Source organism: Pagrus major, chromosome 20 (genome assembly GCF_040436345.1).
Source record: "Pagrus major chromosome 20, Pma_NU_1.0".
Classification (NCBI taxonomy): Eukaryota; Metazoa; Chordata; class Actinopteri; order Spariformes; family Sparidae; genus Pagrus; species Pagrus major.
The window spans coordinates 15,450,233-15,471,373 of NC_133234.1; the positions used below are offsets into that span (position 1 = coordinate 15,450,233).

Here is a 21,141-nt window from a genome sequence, read left to right on the forward strand (position 1 = left end):
GCGTGAGGCGTCAGAGCGGCCCATCTCACAGTGGGAGAAACTGTTGATGTTAGTGTGTGACAGAGGATAACAGGCAAGGCACCCAATGTAATGATCAGATGATCACCAAGTCCAGTATTTTCTTTTCTAATTGAATAGAATAAGTTGTCTTTTTTATATATATATATTATGTATTTTTCCTTTTTGTGTTATTTTGTAACAAATGTATGAACTGAAATAAAGGGATTGTTGTTTTTGTGTGTTTCGGGGGTACCTATTAAAGGTGCACTACCCTGAAAAAGAACAATGGACCGATCCAAGCCATTGGACCGAATGGCTTAACTTATAACAGTCAAACGAATCATTTAATTATGACTCCATTATCCACCATTTTACAGCCGCTTTTTTCACAATGTAAGCTTACGGTAAAACGTCTTTTTCGGCCCCAGTGCATCATGTGACATTGTAATTACAAGACTTGACTGCTACAGAAGTTGGCCCTCAAAGCCTGCCGCTCTTCCTGGGGGCTTGGCCTGAGCTTGGCACGAGCTTGTCCGCCATCTTGGACAGTCAAGTACAGCATCAACCCTTGGACAAAACCACGTATGAGTGGTTGTCTGACGTAGCATAGCATTTTATTTCAGTTCAACATAATTTAAAGGGGCTTTTATTGACATGGAAATAATAAAATCAACATTGTAGAGGCATAAAAGTACAATTGGGACAGTACATAATAGCAATATGAACACTGAAAAATATGATGTGCTAAAACAGGCAACCACACACCGCTGTCCTGAATAATCATTAGAAAATGGAGTCGTGCATTCATAGTCACTGCAGTTCTGCATGTGTTCTGTCCAAACGGTCTGTCTGTACCTAGCTGTCCAAGATGACTGACGAGCATCGGGTAGCGACGGGCCAACTTTAAATGGTTGGTTTATAAACGGCAACCGACAAATCCTGCATATTGTACCTTTAAAGTGAGACGTTGTTCTCATTTACAGAACCGTGGCCAATGTGGTCATGAGTAGCATTTACAGCATGAGGGCACATTGGTGTCAGTCAGTCAGTTGCTTTAAAGTAGCTTTTATTATGCGACCTGACTGCAGAAAACAGTCAGCAAACTGACTCACCGACCCAGCCATCGTTAGCCGCCATAGGCTACTGTTCATAGCAGACCACACAAGGCTGTATCACCAAAACACTTGAGTGCATTGAGGTGAGCATTTTGTTTTACTGCTCACGAATTGAATTTGTAAGAGGAACAATGACAATTAAACAACGGATGAAAAGCTCCAAAACTAAACCTTATTTACACTTCTTCTGTTATTCAAAGCTAAACTAATTAGCGAAAGAGGACGCCTCAAGTGATCGAATCAACTTGGTGCAGGCTTCACACTGTGTTATCTTAATCAAGTAATTACCGCTTTATGAACTACACCAGTGCTATTTATTTAAATCTGACTCCATTGCCCTGCAACAATACTATTGATTCCACTCTGGTACTTCAGGCTGGAGCGTTGATGTCTGAAAGGATTGCATTATAAGTGAATTCAGCCACGGGGTCTTTTTTGTGCCCAACCTCCTCTTGAGTTACTTAAGTTTCCCACCCCATCAAATAAAAGAAAGCGACTCCCCCCAAATGTTAAATACACACACACAAACCTGGCAGTGTAACGTATATCGCTTCTTTGCCAATGTTCACGATTATGAAATGTTGCACTGCCTCTGGCCAAATTCCAGCTGCTATTACTCCTGCTGAAAATGAGTGATTGCGCTGTTTTTCGACTGGCTGGAGCTGTGGTTATGCAAGCTGCAGATGTTTGGCAGCGCTGTCCTCTTTCATTCAACCAAGTCCTCAGAGGGGCGGTTACATGATCTCAGTGCAAAACAACAGCAAACCACTTATAAAATTCTGCCACAGTACATTTAAGTCCGATGAAACACAGACCGGAGTCAGGCAGTGGTTTAGGAATTTCTCTTAACCTGCTTGTTTTTTTACACACTTGTCTTTGAAAGCAGCATTTTCTTCCTAAATAGGGAATAAAGATGTTCTTTTGTGTAAGATTACATCAGTATGGGAGCCATTTGCTTTAGATTAGTGTTTATAAGAATCAATACTTAAAGGTGTACTCTTCTTACACTTGAAAAACACATTGTTTATGTAGAGGTGGCCCTTAACTCATACATCAAACGACGGTGTTTATTTAATCATTTCATGTCAACTCTGCATCAATTAATTTAATATGACTAATTATTTTTATATTGTTCTAATTGACTCATCAGAAATAGAAAAACTTTACATTAAATGTTATACTTTACATTGGACGTATGCAGCAGAATTAGATGGAAAATGTACATGTATAATAAAAATACTTAAAGGTGCACTATGTAGTTTTGTGGAAGAAACAGTTTTCGTGACTGAATAAACAAAGTGACATTAAAAGGCAACACACTTTCATACGGTTTTACTTAGGCGTTTATATTTGGCGGACCCTGCCACCTTTCTAGCTTCAAACAGTAATCTGGGGAACTTATTGCCCTCTGAGAACAGCTTGTTTATTCAGTTATGGAAAAGACAATTATTCCTGAGTTTGTATCATTACCTCGTTAATATTGTAAATATTAAAATTTGGGGTTTAAATTTCTTTTCCTTAAGCACATATAGCCCCTTTAAGTTTCTCTAGTGCTGTAAACATTTTCACAAGAAATGCACAGTTTATTTGCGATCGATCTCTTATACAACAACAGCGACTGGAAAACAAAGCGGCTCCGATTGGATTCCACTGATGTGATCACATTCACTCATCGACTGCTGTTTGAAACTCTAGACTTTGTGCTGAGATGGAACGTGATTATCTCTCTTTCACATTGATTACTCTCTGTTGTCAGTGGACTCGAGCACTCTGCCATTTATATAAACACACTGGTGGGAGTTACAAAGGAGTCCCTTGGCAGTCAAAAGCTGACTAAATACTATGGATGCTGCCGGGAAAACACGCACGCAAACCAGCTTTTCCATGTAAATAAAGGGGAAGTCAGTCCATGCACACAGAAAACATTTCACTTAGATTTATGGCGATAAAGTCCAGTGTTGTATCCTTGCATGTGCAACACTCCAGCTGTAATGTCTTGCAAAAATCAAGTCAGTGTTTGTATCTTCACATACACGGTATTGATTATTCCAGATGGTCCTCTTGGCTTTGCTGATGGTTGTTTTCATAAGAACAAGAGCTCCTCAGCAGATTTGAGAGGAAAGCACATTTTTGGGGGGGATATGAAGGGGTGGTCCGCCAAATGTGCAGAACACACAGATCAATAGGACTGGGGGCTTGCAGTTATGTAAATCTTTGTCCAATGGAAGGCAAGCTAGCAGTGAGGAGAGCAGGGGAGGGTCGGATCTCCAGAAGTCATTATGCAATACAAGCCAACTGTATATAAGAGCCCAACCTGACAGAAAACCAGAGGATCTCTGTGAGCTGTCCACATTTTGATAACCAGGTATGCATTTGACGATGAATAAATGTTTTTTGACAGATAGTTTGTACGACATAGGGAGATATTTTGTGGATTTTTATTGCGCTTGGCTTGAGGACTTGAATGGAAATGATCTGACTGACAAAATGTGTTGCTGTTCCCTGCTGTGCCTCCTTTTCTCATTCAAACACTTTCCTCCTGTCCTTGTTTCTGGCTTTTTTCCCCCTCTTCTTTCGAAGTAGAATGCTGCGGTACGTTGTGGCCCTCTGCCTCCTGGCTGTGTCCTGGGCACAGGACTGCCAGGTGGCCAACATCCAGGTCATGCAGAACTTTGACAAGACAAGGGTGAGTTGGAAATGTAGCGAGACTTACTAAGTTCTATGATCATATTCATGTCTTCTTAGTGGTTTCATCCTCAGAGTTTTTAGGTGAGATCATGTCTGTGTAATACCAATCTCTCTATCCATGCTTTCATCTGGAATATGTTGTGCTGAGGTGTGAAGTGGACTCACACGTGGGTTTCTTTCTCTTAGTATGCAGGCACATGGTACGCTGTAGGAAAGAAGGACCCAGAGGGTTTGTTCTTAATTGACAACATCGTGGCCGAGTTCACAATCCATGAAGATGGCAAAATGACCGCCAAAGCTAAGGGCAGAGTCATCATCCTGAAGTGAGTTCTCTTCTTCGCTGCAAATGCTTAAATCAGTGCACTTTCCCTCCTCTTCATCGCCTCCATTTCGTCTCACACCTCTCTCTTTGACCCTCAGCAACTGGGAAATGTGTGCCGACATGACGGCCACCTTCGAGGAGTCCCCTGACCCCGCCAAGTTCAGGATGCGCTACTGGGGAGCCGCAGCCTACCTGCAGACTGGAAGTAAGTGAGAACAATGATAGGACTTAACTTGAATTTCTGACTTGGTTTCAGGGCTGGACATTAAGTACAACTAATTTCTGACCTACACCTTATGAGCATAAACTTTTGACATTGTCAGTCAAGAGTCACTGATATTATGCTGACATTTAGACAACTGATTTAATTTAATCATCATTAATCAGCACTTGGTTCTCCGTGACCCTGAACCAAACCGCTGCGTTTTTTAGTACTATCCATATGACTGTATCAGCTGTTTACTCAGTTATGCTATCAAGGGACTGAAGAGCCTTGTGTTTGTATAAACTGTGGTCAGCGGCGGAGTGCCGAAGTCCACTTTCAACAGAAAATAATCAATAAGAAAGAGAGATTATCACATCTTTTCTAAGCACACAGTCTCTCACCAGCCAATGATGGTGAGATAATGTGTGAGTTAGCTGAAAATGCTTGTGTTCGGACACATTTCTGCACACATTTCTTCAAGAAAAGTCCAGATATCCATATGGTTGCAGGAGGAAATCTCTTTTTTATGTTTTTTTCCACCACATGGAAACATCAAAGCAAGTCTGAGACATTAGATTGGTTGTGAAATGTTCTCACTTTTTACTTAATTAACATTTTGGTTAAAAATCAAACAACTCCCTCTCACGCTCTCCCCTCTCTCAGATGATGACCACTGGGTGATCGCCACCGACTACGACAACTACGCCATCCACTACTCCTGCAGATTAGTAGACAGTGACGGCACTTGCCTCGACAGCTACTCCTTTATATTCTCTCGTCATTCCACCGGTCTGAGGGCGGAGGACATTGAAGTCGTCACCCAGAAGAAGAGGGAGCTCTGCCTGCTGAACAAATACAGACGCGTTGCACACACTGGTGAGTTGATCATTTGCTAATGCAGTGATTTATCGATCCATTTTGTGAGTTAGTGTCATTCGATAAGGTTGGCCGCCAGGTGAATGATTGACTGAACTTGATCACAACTTGATTAACTGAAAATACAGATTTTTCAGAAAGATCTTTGCATGTGTAAAATAATGACATGTATGTGTTTTTTCATGCTCGTGGGTCATTTTTCAGTAAGCAAAATGTGTTTTGTCTTCTTTCCACTGCAGGCTTCTGCGAGAGCAACTTACCTGTTGACAATCAGGAGATTTCTATTTGAAGCACCCTCCTCTGGGACTGCGTGCCCTTCTGCTGGTCTTGGACTGAATGCCACCAGAGTCCTCTCTCCTCTACAGTCTTTGTCTTAACAGAGAAAGTAGCCCATTCTTTTTTAAAAATAAACTAAAACATGGCGAACTATAAACTGTCACGTTCACATGACTACGCTGTGAATAGAACGGAAAGATGACTGTTGATGCTGGTCTGTTGTCACTTCCCTAAATTTGCTCATTAGTAAAGGAGATTCTGGACCTTTTAGCATCTGTCACATGTTTTTTTGTTATGGGAGTAGTGTGAAACCACTTTCTTCATGGACATCAGTGGAACTCTCTGGTTCCAGTGAGAAAACTACATATATCAGCTCACCAAGGCTTTTGAAAATTTTCTGGCCTACGTGAAAAATAATCAGTTGAGAAAATCTTTGAAGCTGAAGTCTCAGCATAACTGCAGCTCTGGAGAAAAACCACCATGTTTACTAAAAAGAAAAAAACAGGTTCCCAAGCCACTGGCTTTGCTTTTACACTGAAGGACTTACAGTATCTTGTAGCACAAAAGCAGATTTTGTTAATAAACTGTCATAAATTCATATTAAGTCATGTGCTCTACAGGCATATTAGTTTTGGTTGCTTCTTGTATGATGTGAACTCCTTGATCCAGTTTTTGGAGATTAAACATTCATACCGTGTCGGCTCCGTTCAATTTTTGATCGCAATGAAATATTTATCTGTATTCCTGGATTGCAAATAATGAATTCATGTTGTTTGCTTTTGGATTCAGTCAATCAAAATTCAAGTATGTGCAGAATTTTTGCCTCGTATGTCTATCATTGTGCAAATAAATGACATCAAACAAAAATAAGGGTATGAAGTGAGTTTTTAGCAACAGCTGCCTATACCATAGTGGAGTGCCCAACATCAACAGCTTTAGTGGCCAGTTTTTTTTCTGATTTTTATATTGATTTTATGATATACATTACATATATATGCACATTAGTCTGTCAGAATAGAGTTTTCACTAGGCCACATTGTTATTGTTAGCCAGTGGTCTCTTGGCTCTATGGATATGATCCATCTGTCTGTTGGTGGTCCAGAATGAGCTATCCCAACAACTACTGGGTGTACTGTCTTTACCTGCAGAGACACTAGCACACTTTTAGAAACATTCATACTCCGTCAGAACAAATTAAAGCCAGCAATTCAATTTAGCTCCCAGCTGTTATTCAAGAAATGCAGTTTAGCTCCCAACATGATGTATATTTTGCATCCTTCAACATCAGCCCACTTTTATAACTATTCATACTCCATCAGATGCTACTTTAAATAAAGCCAGCAATACAGTTTAGCGTCAGCTTTTCAACCTCTAGCATTCCCACTGCAATTCCTTCAGAAATTGCCTGCACTTAGCACGCTAAGATGATGAATACTGTGAACATTATACCTGCTGAATAACAGCATGTTAGCGTGCCCAAATTATCTTTCAACTCAAAGGGCCACTGTGCCTAAGTACAGCCTCACAGAGCCAGTAGCTCAGCTGTAGACACTTTTACTTTTCATAGCTGATCTTTAAGCATCACAGAATGTATTGGGTCATAGGGGATTACAGAGAGTGGCTAAATGTTTTCTACATAAATACCTTGTTACTTTGTAGATCAAACTGAGAAATCAATCAGAGTGAAACATCAGACTGTTACATCAGCTCAATGTTAAATGGACGCCTAATACTTTCAGTGTTAAAGCACAGCTAAGTGAACACAAAGCCAAGCTTAACATTATCATTTCTCTCAGCTGTCCCTTTTCCACTACGGATCATTAGTAACAAACTTGCATATAAAACTATACTAACAATGCATATGCCCTCACCGTTTTAACCTAAAGTAAATCATGGTGGTAATATTAAACAGATTTCCTATCAGATCAGTATATTTTTTATCAGACTCAAGATACAGAAAGAAGTTCACAAAGGAATGTTGCGTTGGAAGGAGATTTACATCTTTATTGCACATTTTGTACAGTTCAGTGCATGGAAAAACAACTTTGGAGCACATGATTGAAATAAAACAAAATAACTTTAGAAAAACAAAACAGCAAACTGGACAAAAGTCGGTCAAAATGACATGATTCTTGGCTCAAATTTAATAAAAGTTGCATGTTAAAACAAAACAATATCTAAAAAGATGACAGTATAGCAGTGTCTGTCTGTCTTAAGTATATGTAGTCACATTGCCAAGGCTGCAGGAATAAAAGGAATCTTAACCCCTTTCCACGACCAACAGGACCTTCACTAATCCCCTGCCTTAAATAGTTTAGTACAAGGAATTAACTGATGCAATCTCATTGCAGCCTCACAGGCCTGCAGGCTTGAAAAGTCAAGGTGGTGATGGAAGCGAGCTTGAACAGGGAGGAATACATGGAAACCCGGGCACCATGTGACCAATTGAGCTCCAGCAGGATTGTATGCTTGGTTAAGTTTAGGCAAATCAAACTATGTGGTTAAGGTTAGAGGAAGATCTTGGTCATGGTTACAATCACATGATTTGTTCTGCTGTTCGCAAAACACTAGACAGAGAAACACTGTTATAGTTTGTAATGGTACAGAAACACTAGGAATTTAATAGGTAACACCTGGATGGATAGTTAGTTTTTCCGTACAAAATTATGATGACTATGAATGTAGTCAAGAACACAAAAGCTGACAGATAGACTTATGTTGTGTTGTTATTTACCTCAATACTGTCAAATAACAAATAATCATTACTGCTTAGGGGTAAGAGCAATGCAAATACGCCTTCAATATTACACATGCTGAGGACAATGTTACACAAATCCACCAAAGGTATTAATTACTGAAGAGAATGGAGTGGAGGAACAGTGTCGAACATATGAGGCAGGCTTGTAAACTTAAACAAAATACAATAAAAAGGCACCTCCCATGATGATACAATAACAACATTTACAGTAATACATAATTATCATTGCTTACATTCAGTGAAGGAAAATAAAAGCTTTCATTCAAAAGACAGTAGCTCACTTTAAAAAGAAACAAGATAGCAACCCAAGAATAAATAATTTCATCAAATGCACACAAAAATAAAACAGTTAAAATTCTCAAAGAGCTTCATCAGAAGAAAAACTGAAACAAGACAACTTAACCAAAATAACAAATTAAGCAGGAAGACGGAAGGAATGGGTCCTTTTTGAATAAATGATCAGATCAATCTTTGGGCAAAAAGAACCAGAGCAGATTTCTTTTTAAATCCTCACACTCATTTAGCATGAAACAGATGAACTAAAATAAAATAGTAAGATGCTCATTTGGACATAATATTTGCAGCATTTTAAGAATGTCCCCTGATTCCCATTCATATACAAACGTTAAAATTCTACTTGCCTATCTACTAAGAATACAAGTATTCCAGCTGGTTTGGACCTTTAAGGACAAGTTCACCCAAAAATGAAAAATCAGTTATTACCTACTCACGCCCATGTTGGTGGAAAGACGGGTGAAGTTTTGTAGTCCGCAAAACATTTCTGGAGCTTCACAGCAAAACAGCTTTGCAACATGCTTCTTGACAACTGACGAAGTAGATGGGGACAATTGAAGAAAAAAAGAAGAGAAACATAAAATGGGTCCATACATCTCCTTTGTATTCCAAGACGGGGTGTGCTATTGTGCTTTTAGCTTAGGAGCTTTTTGGTTTAAAAAGTGTGTAATAATGTCTTTTCAAATCAATCTGGGATCTCCGGGCTTTTTCAGACTTGGATAAGCCAAATAAGATGTATGAAGCCATTTTCAGTTTAGTTTTTTCCCCCATAAAACCAGTCCCCATCTACTTCAGTTGTTCAGGAGAATGTTACAACGCTGTTTTGCTGTGAAGCTCCAGAAATGTTTTGTGTGATACAAACCTTCACCTGACTTTTTCATCAGAATGAGGGTGAGAGGATAATGACTACATTTTCATTTTCTGGTGAAAAATCAGCGTTTGGAAATCAAAGAATTTGTTGGAAGCCTTCCAGATGAGTTAAAAAGTATTTTTTTCTCTCACCTGCGCCTTTTTGTGGAAATCTGTATTGTTTAATAATGGGAACATACTTAATAGTCTAAAACTGCTTTGTCGTGGCTTTCAGATTTTAAAATAAGCTGTGTTTAAGTTTCCTCATGGGATCTTATGATCTAATCCAGTGGTTCCCAACCTTTGTGGTGTGTGACCCATACCCCAGTATCACACAGTGCATGTCAATATGACCAGGTTAACCAAATAGTTTTTTTCCCTTTCCCTTTTTATGTGAAAACAATTAAGAAGCCTGGAAAAGTACAGAAAGAAAGAAACACTTAGGTTGGGAACCACTGATCGAGCCTCTCTTCTAGCTCAGGCTAAGCAGTAGTCGATGTGTGTGAGGAGCTCCCTGTGGCGGCTGGTGGGATAGGGCGCCCGACACTTTGGGCACTCCAGGAAACTCTCATCCAGGAGGTTGCCAACTTTAGAGGGAGACGTGGGACCATGAGGGTCGGTGATAGTGAGACGCTCAAACTCCAGGCTGTTGTAGGAGCTGGGCTCGGAGAAACGGGTGTTTGGCTGTTTCTGGAAAACAGAATAATACATAATGAGGAGCTCAGGAGATGTAACCCAGTCAGAGCTGTTGTTTATGGCTGACTTAACAATGAACACGCAGTTCTGATGTGCAGTAACACTTACAGCAGACTCCAGTTTAGCAATCTGATCTCGGGCCTTGCGGAGCTCCTTCAGCACCTTATGTAACTGGTGCTGCATGCTCTGGCGATCAATCTTCTCATTCTCAAAGTCCTTGGCAGAGAGCTGGATCTTCGGCAGGGGAGAAATATATGAGAAGGAAGTAGCCAAGAACTCACTGTGCTCACAATGCACAAGTGGGATCTGTATGGATTCCACTCAGAATAGTTACAACTCTATCTGCTATATGCTACATAACACAGGGCACAACCAAAGGATTTTCTCTCTTGCTTCACACAAAAAAAAGGACGCACCGATCAACAATCAACAAACCTCACTTGGTTTTGAGAAGCTGGGTGGGTTTTTTTGTACCCACTGTTCCCCATTTCATTAATATTTAACATTTAGTTTTACAAGTCTGCATATTTCGTGGTAAGTACGTGGTAATTTCCAAGTAACATATTTGAAATTCTTTTGAAATTGCCCCAATTACCACAATTTCACCTCAAAATGTATTGAAAATTACACCAACATGATTATACATTAATATTATTTGGTAGCTGGTAATTCTTTAATACATTTACAGGAAACTTTGAGCTGGTTTCTGCTGATCATGCTGCTTTAATTTCCAACTACTTTCCTAAGTTCCCCTCAGCAGATCACTAAATTGAAATGAGGATGTTGCAGCATAATTCCCAACTAGTTTTCCTCTTCTGCAGGTCAGTAATTGAAGTAAATAACCACCTTCTGTAAAATAAATTGTTACTACAAACTAACTGCTGGACGGTCTGTCAGTAGAACATATTCATAGTCGTTACCTGTTGCTCCAGCGCTGCGATTCTCCTCTGTTCTTCATTTTGGCTCAGAAGAGACTTCTGCAGCATATTTACCTGAGAAATTGGCAGTAAAATGCGATGCTATATTCAAGTGATAGAGATCCGAAATGAAAAAAACTAGTGAAGAGCAACTTCAAGTAATGTGACAGTGAATGTGTGTCACCTGCAGTAGAAGTTCAGCAGATCTCTTCCTCTCCTCCTCCAGCCTGATGTCCACACTCTCCAGTTCTGCTCTCATCCTGTCTGCCCGCTCAGACGACACCTTTCTCTCCTCGCAGACTTCATGCCTGGATGCAATGTTGGTGTAATCCAAAAATATTAAGAATTAAACGGTTTATTTATTTGGTAATTAAATGGTGGTAATCAATCAACTGCTGTCATTGTCAGCACAGGTTGCCTACAGGTGTCAGACACTTAATTTGATGCTAAAATTTAACCAAAGTTAAGACTGTTTTCTTATTCAAGCATTGCAAGTAAGTATAAAAGGTAATAGTATATCCCGCGCAGAGGTAGGTTTAATGTAGGAATGAGTTTATTAGAGTGTGATAAATGAAGCTACATTTTGCCAACAGGCAAGTGCAAGTATAAAGAAAAAAGAATAAAGTATCAGCTTCAGTGGTAGGTTTAAAGATCTGTAATATCAGAAAGGTGGGCTTTCACACAGTAGAGCTCGACCCATTTTGACGAAAAGAAATTAAAAGATGGATAAATGAAATTAGAGAAAATGTTAGTTGCTATTAAGGCCTCACAAATTCAAATTTAGTACAGTTTAATGACTTTAAGGTCTATTTTTTTCTTCATATTTATACATTTTTAAAAACCCGCAGACAGCCTCCATTCATCAATCATTTGTTAACCAAGCTCAGTGAACCATTTCACAATTTTTCAGCATGAGCTGTGCCCCAATCAATGTGCAGTCTGGCCTTTTCCAATCATACGCCTATGTAGTTTCTCTGCACCAGTCAGATTTGAAGATAAGTCGATCGCAGAGCCTACTCGATTCTATTTCTACTCCAAGAACAGACCTGTTGCTGAATCGCTCTGCCTGCAGCTGCATCTTGGCCTCTTCTAGCTCTTTGCTCTTCTCTTTGTACTTCCTCAGAAAGGATGACAGATCGCCGCACTTGTCGTCATAGCTCCTCTGCAGTGCTGACATCTCCTCCTGGAGCCTGCTGACCTGCTCCTTCTGAGACTGCAGCTCTGCCTGAGCGTTCAAGGTCTGCGGAGCCACGAAATTTTTTTTAATAAATTTGTCAATCCGATAACGTTCTACAAATTAATTAGAAAGATGCCCAAATCCAAGGAATGTATTTAATACATTTATTTAATGGGGTTGTTCCAACTTGAGGCAGATTCAGAGAGAATGTCAATGATATTCTACAAAATGTAGAACATAAAATTTAATTAGAGAGTTAATCTTTAGACAGAATCAGACCTGGAAAATAACTCCTACAGCCTTTACCTGTTGCCTCTGCACAGTGAGCTCCTGTTGGGTTCTGGTGACCTGGTCTTTCTGGCTCTCCAGGTCTTTCTGCACCCCCATCAGCAGCTGGTCATAGTGGCTCTTCAGCTGAGCATCCTTATCTGGAGCTGCCGAGTTTGCAGAAGCTGAGATGCGAAGTGTTAGGAAAGCAAATTTAGAAGAAAATCTATATTTGTTGCAATAAAATGTTAAAGGCATTGATTTGAATTGTTTGGTAACCTCATTTTAATTACTCCAACATTTAATTTGCTCACCATCTGAAGTCGCCTCTTGTTTGGTTTGCTGCTGCTTGGCCTGGGCCAGCTGTTGCTCCAGCTCCAGCGTGCGGGTGAGGACAGACTGCACATAGGCCTCTCTCTGCTGGTCGTACGATAGCCACTGCTGGTTCTTCTCAAGAGCCTGGTGGTGAAACAAGCCCCACACTGACATACTGTTTTTCATGTATTTGAACATTAAAAGGAGAAAAAAAATACTTTTTATCTTGTCTGGAACAGAAGTTTGGCTGTGTGACTTTAAAAAGGGTTTTTTCCAACCAAAAAAGTAATACCCAGTGTGTACTTTATTGATATTGACTAAACTAGAATTTCATTCCCCTGGCCCTGAACAGAGAAGAAAAGCTTTAGATATATTGTCAGTGGATAAGATTTCAGCTAGAAAGCTGTGGTACAAAATCGTCTTTTAGTAGTAAGAAACTATGTACTTAAATAAGAGAAACACGCAGTAAATCATTGACTGGACTCACGTCTCTCAGTTGATCTTGTACCAAAGCCAAGTCTGCAGGAGGAACCTGTCCATTCTGTAGAGAGAAAAACACAATTCCTTTTAAATAAACCTCAGTCTGATAAATATACAGCATGGCATCAACACTTCCATCACAACAGAGAGGTATGCTAGTTTCTACATTAAGAAACATTTTGTAACTTTTGTACCAGCTTCAAAATCATTTTGATGGTACAGTGTCTTGTAATAGGGTGAATGGTGTCTCGGTCACTTGTTTCGGCCAGTTAATTGACTATTGGCTCTTTCCTTCTCCAAATGATAGTTATTTTATAGACCTTTAAGAATCCACTATCAGTGGACCTCCATTAAGTTGAGTTGCTTACAAAGGAAAATGATGAGCTTCCTGTTGTTGTTGTTGTTGTTGTTGCTAGTGTCTGTTGTTTGAAAAAAAAAAATCTCAGACACTAAAACAAGTAGGCTTAAAATCACTCGAGGGCTTTGCTGGTTTGAATAATTCATCGTTCTCATTTATAATAATACGATAAAAAACAAGAAAGAACAAGAAAGAACAAGAAAAAACGCGCTTCTTGTTCAGAGACTTGACCTCACGACTGAGGGCACCATCTCTCGGGGCTAATGCCTCAACATCCATCCTTAGACAGTAATTCATCTCATCTCATCTCATAATACTGACACCCTGACCCCGAGGTCTACACGTCTGATCCCATCTAACGTCTGACCACAAGAGTAGACATCTTAACGATCATCTTTGCGCAAAGCTGTGAGCTCTCTTACACTACCAAACAAGCATTGTGAGCTTGTCAGCTTTTTCCAGATGGATTTCAATGGGCGTCCCATGAGCTAAGCCGACTAATAGCTTTTGTGAGCCAAGGAATGAGGGAAAGGGTGGGTAAGGGTCTGTTGGTCAGATTACTTCTAGTAATGCGAAAGGAGCTAAGCCAAGGGCCTGGAAAGCATTCCTGGAAAATTACCATTAGGGCATAAAGATAAGGCAATCCACTTGCAGTGGCAGCTGAAAGACACTGATTTCAAAGAGGACAATATGTCCACAAGCATTCCTATTCATTGGTATACATACTCAGCATTTTAATACCTTCCAACCTTGAGTCTCAAAGTACTGACTTTAAAACCAAAGCAGGGTTTATGCAAACAACTTGAGAACATTTAGATTCAAAGAAAGTATTTCTAGCTTTGCGGTGACCTTTGTGAGGAACAAAAAATAAGGAGACTTAAAGGAGTTGCATCTGTATGTTTCTTAAGTAAAGTGGAGATTATATATATATATATATATATATAAATCTCCACTTTACTTTCCTCAAACTCTCCCCTTCTTTTGACATTTTTGCAAACAGCTGATGAACTGATTTTGAAGGACACGGCAAGATAAGATTCCCTGGAGTTATAATAAGAGCAATTAACAAGAGCAGCATCTAACATTCCTGCATAAAACATGCTTTCAAACTCATAAACAAGACATGTTTTATGTTGGCTGATGCAAAGAAATTCCTTCACCTTAACTGATTTTGAAGTTTGATTAAGATAGAAGAAAATCAGGAGACGTGATACTGAAGGAGAGCTCCTGGAAGACCTGGGTGATAATCAGGATCATTTGGTGGATTTTCAGGACCTTCGACCATCCCAAATCTCGAAGTCCTGACTATAAATTGTGATTTTGCCACCTAAGCTTTGCCAGAAGCCAAGGAGAATCCCGATGACCGCTCTCTAAGGGTGTAGCGAGGGCCTGCTGTGCTCAAAGCCTCAAAGGGCTGACCAGGAATCACTGCTGCCTTTTAAAAAGGAATGAGAGCTGACAACTGTGAGGAACTGTGAGCGACCAATGACTTACTAAAGGCTCTTTCACTGATGATTCTGATGATGATTTTAATTATACATATTCTTATTGGACATTGTTATGAAAACTACTGTTACATGAAGTATTATTGTGATGTTGGTATGTATATTAACAAAGCCTGTATTTGAGATATGCATCACTTGTGCCTCATTACAACAGAATTAGTAAGGCTGCTCCAAAGAGATTATGTCAGCAGCGTATGACAACAATCAGAGGTCACACAATGCCACCCAGTGGGCAGAGGAGTAACTGCATTTGCATTTCCAAACAAAGCTCCTGTCATGCACTTGTCACTGAGAAACACTTTTGGTTGAAACGTACAATAAACCTTTTGAATTAAACATGATGGAAACCTCAGCAGTACCAGCTGCAGGTTGAGAGGCAAATGTCACACTGACCTTTAAAGTATATATCTGCTAGTCAGTTGCTGGACGTCGAGTCAGATAATCACTAAAGTGTAATTTGATCTGTCATAAATATCTTAATCCAACAAAAATATTTTCTTCCACATCAGCACTATAGATAAGAATAAAAAAAAAAAAAAAAAAAAGGTCCACCCAGTTGGGGGGGCAGACGACACAAAGCTGTTGCAAGAATTAATCCTAGGCCAGGGGAGAAAAATATGCTGTCAGAGAAAAGGATAAACCAACTCGACAAACTTTGCTCAGTAATTTGTGATAACAAAATTGTAACTTTTTACGCAGGAGTTCTTATAAACGTCTACCTTCTTTCCATTTCTTGACAGTTTTGTTACTAACTGCCAAGAATAAAATTATTTATAACATCCTAGAGCAAGTCATCAATAACTAAAGATGGGTTACTGATAAAGCACTTTAATTATCAGCGTCATACCATTAACACTTTGTAAGACCTATGCTAGAAAGAGTAGTTTGACACATTTTACAGCCAACTGCATTATTAACAGACAGATTTTAGATAAGGTAATTGGTCGGCGGAAGAGTAGACAAACGTTAACTACTAAGAGCATCTGGGGAGGTATAGCTGTAAGCTGTAAATTCGTCAACCTACCACCACCTGTGTTTCCAAGGACTGACACCGGCTAGACACAGTGACCAGCTGGTTTTTCAGGTTCTCCGTCTCCTGTGACAAGTTCTGGAATAACACGTCTCTCTGCTCGGCCTCCCTCCTCCTCTGCTCCAGCTGGGCCTGTAGCGATGCTACCACCTGAAATACACAACAATACAAAATAGGGCAGCACAATATATTGTTTCAGCAAGGCCATCGCAATGTGCAGGATATGCAATGTCATGTAAGTAAAATCAACTCAAACGCATCATGTGACATAGTTGTTGCTTCCTAATATAAAAGGAGACCTCGTACAGTTCTCATTCAAATCATTCTTGATATATTTATCAACAAAAGCAGGGTAAAGCCACCTGGTACTGTAAAAGGCCTTTGACATAGCAGATTAGTAGATATTGAGATTATGAAGCCCTGTATTCACAATCATTCCATGTATGTGCACTGTGTAGATGATGTATATTAGTCTTGTCACGATACTGGAATTTCTAATTTCAATACAATACCTTGAAAAATGATCAATATTGGATACAAAGGCAGGAAAATTGCCACAACATTCAAGGCATAAAACTAATTAAATTTTTTTATTAAAAAAGATAATATAATGAGGCAAATAGTACACTAAAGTGGTGCAGTATGTCAACTTGCTGCGAATAAACACAGTTAGGACTGGAGTATCAATACAGAATTTAACCATTTCAAATATTCAGTATTGATATTTATATTTAATCTCTGTTCACTCTTTACTGTTTGTTGGTTCTTAGTTATTTTCATTTGCTGTTCTCAATTATTGGTCCTTCACTGTCGGTAGTGACTGCTTGTTTATGTCTTGTTTAATTGTTAGTTTATGTCTCTAGTGGCTGCTTGTCTGTTTTATTTTTAAGAGTGTTGTATCATATGTTTTATTCCTCAAAAGCCAACCAAGGACAAGGACTGCAAATCAGTCACAACTAGAAGTCCTATATACATTGCATCACTTGCATTTTAATAAGATGTAACAATGCCTATGTGTATTGTCACTGTCAAATAAACTGATGAAGAAAATAAATTAATTATATGATGTTTTGTCTGGGGCCTTGTATGTGGCTTTTGTTACTATGCATTATGTTCAATTAACTAGCTTAGTAATTTTGCCCTACTCTATATGCCATAATAATGTCTTTTACTTTATCGTTCATACCGAAAGACTTCATTGTACACAGTTATTATATTTGTTAAGTCAAGACTTCAATGTATTCCTTGTATTCCCCTTTGTGCGAGTACTTGTATGGTGTGTCTCTGCACTTGGTTTATGCCTGAAGAAGGGCTTGAGCCCAAAAAGTCCCACGTAAAGGTAACAAATGTTCGTGGGAGCATTAGCTAGGAGTGGACTTCCCCTACATGGTCAACCCAATACACTCCCCTACATGGTCAACCCAATCACTTTAGAATGAATAGTTATTTCCGAATAAAGCTATTCAAGTTATCTGATGAAAATTCCTGTATTTTTCGATCGTATGTCCGTTGAACGATATTACTGGTCAATATTGGGCTGTCACAGATATACCGTATCGAGTTAAATATCCTGCCTCCATTATGTACCTGTGTCACAAAAATGACACATATGAGGGATCACAGCAAAACAATCTGTGTTTATGTATATATTCTCTGAATATAAAAACATTGGCCTATATATATTATTTTTGCTCCCTATTATTGGCATGGGCTTCAAAAATCCAGTATCAGTCGGGCTCTGGTATTTTTCATATCACAATATATAAACGGTAGATATATTGTAGAAAACCAAAATATAACAAGGTCAGTTTTTACCAATATCGTGCAGCCTTAGTATGAAGAGAACCAACCATGTCACTTAGTTTTTTTAACCTTTGTTTAAGCAGAGACAGATTGCTAATTATCTGATTCACCCAAATGACACTACATGGCTGGCAGTTTGCTGGCTTTGCCCGCTGAGCAGCTCTGGTTTTAGCACTTTTGCTGATGAAAGTTAATGAGGAAGAGGCAAGTGTGATTAAATCACATTACGCTTTCACAATGTCAAATAGCTGCCATTTTCAAGTTTTAGCCTGATTCCATTCCGACGAGCCTAAATTAGAAAACGATTTCTGCAACAATAGGAAAAAAAAAAGATTTCTCAAGCAGAAGAACCTCAAATAGATAGCATCAATTTCTCCTGCAGTGTGATACACAGCCAAAGGGCATGAATGCTAATACGTACACAGACCCACTGCAGTGAGAGATGGTTGGTTTATAAATATCAAGCGAACAGCATACACACCATGTGTTGGTATGCAGCTTTTGCTGGCTGTCTAAACGTCACTTAGCTGAGCTGCTGTCAAAGTGGGATAGAAGCTATTTCCCCCCAACTGTTTTTTGTGGCAGCTCAGAGGAAGTCTCGTATGATTTTTTTTCTCCCCTTTCTGACAGCAGCTGCTGCCCGCAATACATATGCCACCAATACAATGCCAAAAGTGCAACAAATGTTCACAAGTTGAAGAGTACACTCAAAAAAAAACAACAAAAAACCTACAGCTGTAGGTATATCTCCACATCCTGGACAGAAAAGTGCAGCCTCAGGTTGTCCAAATCTACTCTGTGTTTACAGAGGACTTCTAGATGGATATGTCCACACAGGTTGACTGTAAATGTGATTTTTCGCCATATATTTCTGCAGAGACGTGTCATGGTTACATACCTCTCCTCCTCTGGCTGTCAGCTGCTGTCTCAGTGTATCTAGTTCTTGCTCTTTAACAAGCAGCTGCTGATTGTTTCTCTCTCGCAGCGTCTCAAGGGACAGAATCCTCTGAAATAAACATAAGACACAGTATACACATGAAAATACAACAACAGCGAAAACACAGACAGACAAGCATGAAATTCTGAAGTTAACCCTGACATTCCTGAATACCACAGACAGAATAAAACACATCTTTACCTCCAGCAGCTTGCTTTTGTCAGAGTCGGGTGGTTTGATGTGCCGTTTGGCCAGTTCATCAATCTTCCTCCTCAGGTGAGCGTTCTCCTTCCTGACTTTGTCCAGCTCCGCCTCGGCCTTGGAGCCAGAGCTGCTGGATTTGAAACCCAACCTGGTGACGATGGTCTCCTTTGCACCTTTGGATGTCATGGCTGCTTTGTCTAGGTTGAGGAATTAACCTTGACTTCTATGGGGAAACATGACATTTAAAAGACTGATTATTTTATTTAAAATTCACCATTTAGTTTCCTTCAGCCAAAATAAATGATCAAAGTAAGGGGGGAAATTCAACACCCTTATGAATCACCTCAAAGGAAATACAAAGATGCTGGCATACAGACATGCTGTTGAAATTAACATGAATATAATGCAGCAGGCTTTACAGCTCGTCGGTGTAACGTTAAGGCAATGGAAACAATACACATAATTGTCCCTACATGCCAATTTCAATCTTTCCAGTCATTGTTATGTAACTTTCGCTTTTACATGGATTTATTCGCACATTTCACCGCCATATATCCGAATTTTTCGAGGCTATCTAATGCTAAATCAAAACAATTAGCAACAAAACTGACAGTTTTTGAACGTCACACAAATCCTTACTCCCGTCTTTAACCAACGCTAAGTTAGTAGTAACTTCAAATAAACAATATTTCGCTTTTACATGTATTCATTCGCGCATTTCACCATCATATACCTTTATTTGTCGAGGCTATTTAAAGCTAACTCTAAAGAATTATCTATTAAACAGATGCTAGAAGTCAAACTGAGTCATTGAACGTCACATACACTGTTGCACCTGTCTATAGCTAACGTTAAACTAGTTGATAGCCTTCAATAAGTTAACGTTACGTCGTCTTAATTGACGTCTGTCCATTTCGACACCACATACCATGAAAACAAAGATGACTAGCAGATAAAGAAGACGTATTTGACACTTACAGATAAAGCGAACCGAAGATATCCGCTTGAACTCGTCTGTTTGTGACAACAAGACCGTTTTCTAACCCAACGCTCCTGAAGTTTGAATTGCAGCGCGCTGACGTCATGTCCGTAACGTAATCGTGGGGTGCGCACGTTTACGTCACCCGGGGCGTCTGGTTACATGACACACAGGCGGTGCGGGAGAAAATGTAGCGATTTTTAAAGCTCTCTGCTGAGGTAATGTAAAATACCATCATTATATAGTATCTCCTTTTACTCACTATAGCTTTTATAATAATATTTGCAAGGAAGTTGAGTTTTTCCAGCTTTTTCCGGTCTTCAGCAACTGATTGAGCTGCTGCGCCGGACTGCCCGTTGCGGTGGATGAAGCAAACAGACGAGGGAGAGCTGGATTGCCCACCCAGGCTGGTTTGACGTGTGTCTATGGTTAACTGTCCTTCAACATTATCACACACATCATCAGGTTGAATGACCATTTTAGGTTAACTCGGTGCAAATGTATTTCCTGTGTGGTACTTTATAATAGCACTGCAGCCTATAGTCAAGGTACATCATTAGAGATTTCAGCTGGGGTTATACTGCAAGGACTACAAGACAGAGTTGACTACCTTGGAACCTTTTGCAATATTAATGTCTGAAAAACGATGTGCATATTCAGGATATGTGCATCAAGCAGTTAGACTATTTAAATGACCAGTTGTAAGCTCTGCTCTGTTTGAGTAGTGGCAGCATATGTGAAAATGTACACTAAGCTCTAATTCCCTGCGGCTGTAGCAATGGGTTTTAGACACTGGCTCTATTTGTGCACAGCCTCCATAAATCACAGATGTTCTCCCAGGTGTGTAACACCTAAATACGCAGAGGTGAAGATGCTCAGTGGGTGTAAGAGCATCGAGACTGAGGTGTGCCTTTTCTCATTGTAAAGAATGATAATGCAGGCTAATTATGATTAATTTGAGGATGCAAATACTTTGCATGCGCTACACGGAGCTCACTTTTGAATAATGCTGAGAATGAAAGAATTGGAGTTCAGGCATGGGAGTTTCATTATTTCTTACACCTGAGAAACCAATGACTATTTCCTTCCT

At 39.6% G+C, this 21,141-nt stretch overlaps 2 protein-coding genes across 3 annotated transcripts; one reads left to right on the top strand and one right to left on the bottom strand.

The window, feature by feature from the left end:
* Positions 1-3,412: 3,412 nt before the first annotated feature.
* rbp4 (retinol binding protein 4, plasma) lies at positions 3,413-6,179 on the top strand. Of its 2 annotated transcripts, none has more exons than XM_073489974.1 (6): positions 3,413-3,480; positions 3,699-3,801; positions 3,990-4,126; positions 4,224-4,330; positions 4,994-5,206; positions 5,446-6,179. In XM_073489974.1, the coding sequence occupies exons 2-6, from the start codon at positions 3,700-3,702 to the stop codon at positions 5,493-5,495; spliced, it is 609 nt and encodes a 202-aa protein (XP_073346075.1). In that variant the 5' UTR covers positions 3,413-3,480; position 3,699; the 3' UTR covers positions 5,496-6,179. The 2 variants fall into 2 exon arrangements, with proteins under 2 accessions (XP_073346075.1, XP_073346076.1); XM_073489975.1 differs by having other exon boundaries at positions 3,447-3,480; positions 3,696-3,801.
* A 1,286-nt stretch (positions 6,180-7,465) lies between these two features.
* Positions 7,466-20,110, bottom strand: cep55l (centrosomal protein 55 like). Its single transcript, XM_073488998.1, has 12 exons — positions 20,051-20,110; positions 19,070-19,295; positions 18,830-18,937; positions 16,123-16,278; positions 13,243-13,296; positions 12,755-12,899; positions 12,480-12,625; positions 12,043-12,236; positions 11,181-11,304; positions 11,000-11,071; positions 10,188-10,313; positions 7,466-10,073 (listed from the first exon to the last, which is right to left on the bottom strand). The coding sequence occupies exons 2-12, from the start codon at positions 19,256-19,258 to the stop codon at positions 9,861-9,863; spliced, it is 1,527 nt and encodes a 508-aa protein (XP_073345099.1). The 5' UTR covers positions 19,259-19,295; positions 20,051-20,110; the 3' UTR covers positions 7,466-9,860.
* Between the last annotated feature and the right edge of the window lie 1,031 nt (positions 20,111-21,141).

What these genes read in the sequence shown, in the direction of transcription:
- rbp4 (XM_073489974.1), top strand. Translation starts at nt 3,700, where the DNA reads ATGCTGCGGTACGTTGTGGCCCTCTGCCTCCTGGCTGTGTCCTGGGCA. An exon ending in GGCAGAGTCATCATCCTGAA is followed by an intron (nt 4,127 to 4,223) that starts GTGAGTTCTCTT and finishes TTTGACCCTCAG; the next exon opens with CAACTGGGAAATGTGTGCCG. An exon ending in CAGACGCGTTGCACACACTG is followed by an intron (nt 5,207 to 5,445) that starts GTGAGTTGATCA and finishes TTTCCACTGCAG; the next exon opens with GCTTCTGCGAGAGCAACTTA.
- cep55l (XM_073488998.1), bottom strand. Translation starts at nt 19,258, where the DNA reads ATGACATCCAAAGGTGCAAAGGAGACCATCGTCACCAGGTTGGGTTTC. An exon ending in ACAAAAGCAAGCTGCTGGAG is followed by an intron (nt 18,938 to 19,069) that starts GTAAAGATGTGT and finishes TGTTTATTTCAG; the next exon opens with AGGATTCTGTCCCTTGAGAC. An exon ending in ACAAGAGGCGACTTCAGATG is followed by an intron (nt 12,626 to 12,754) that starts GTGAGCAAATTA and finishes TTCGCATCTCAG; the next exon opens with CTTCTGCAAACTCGGCAGCT.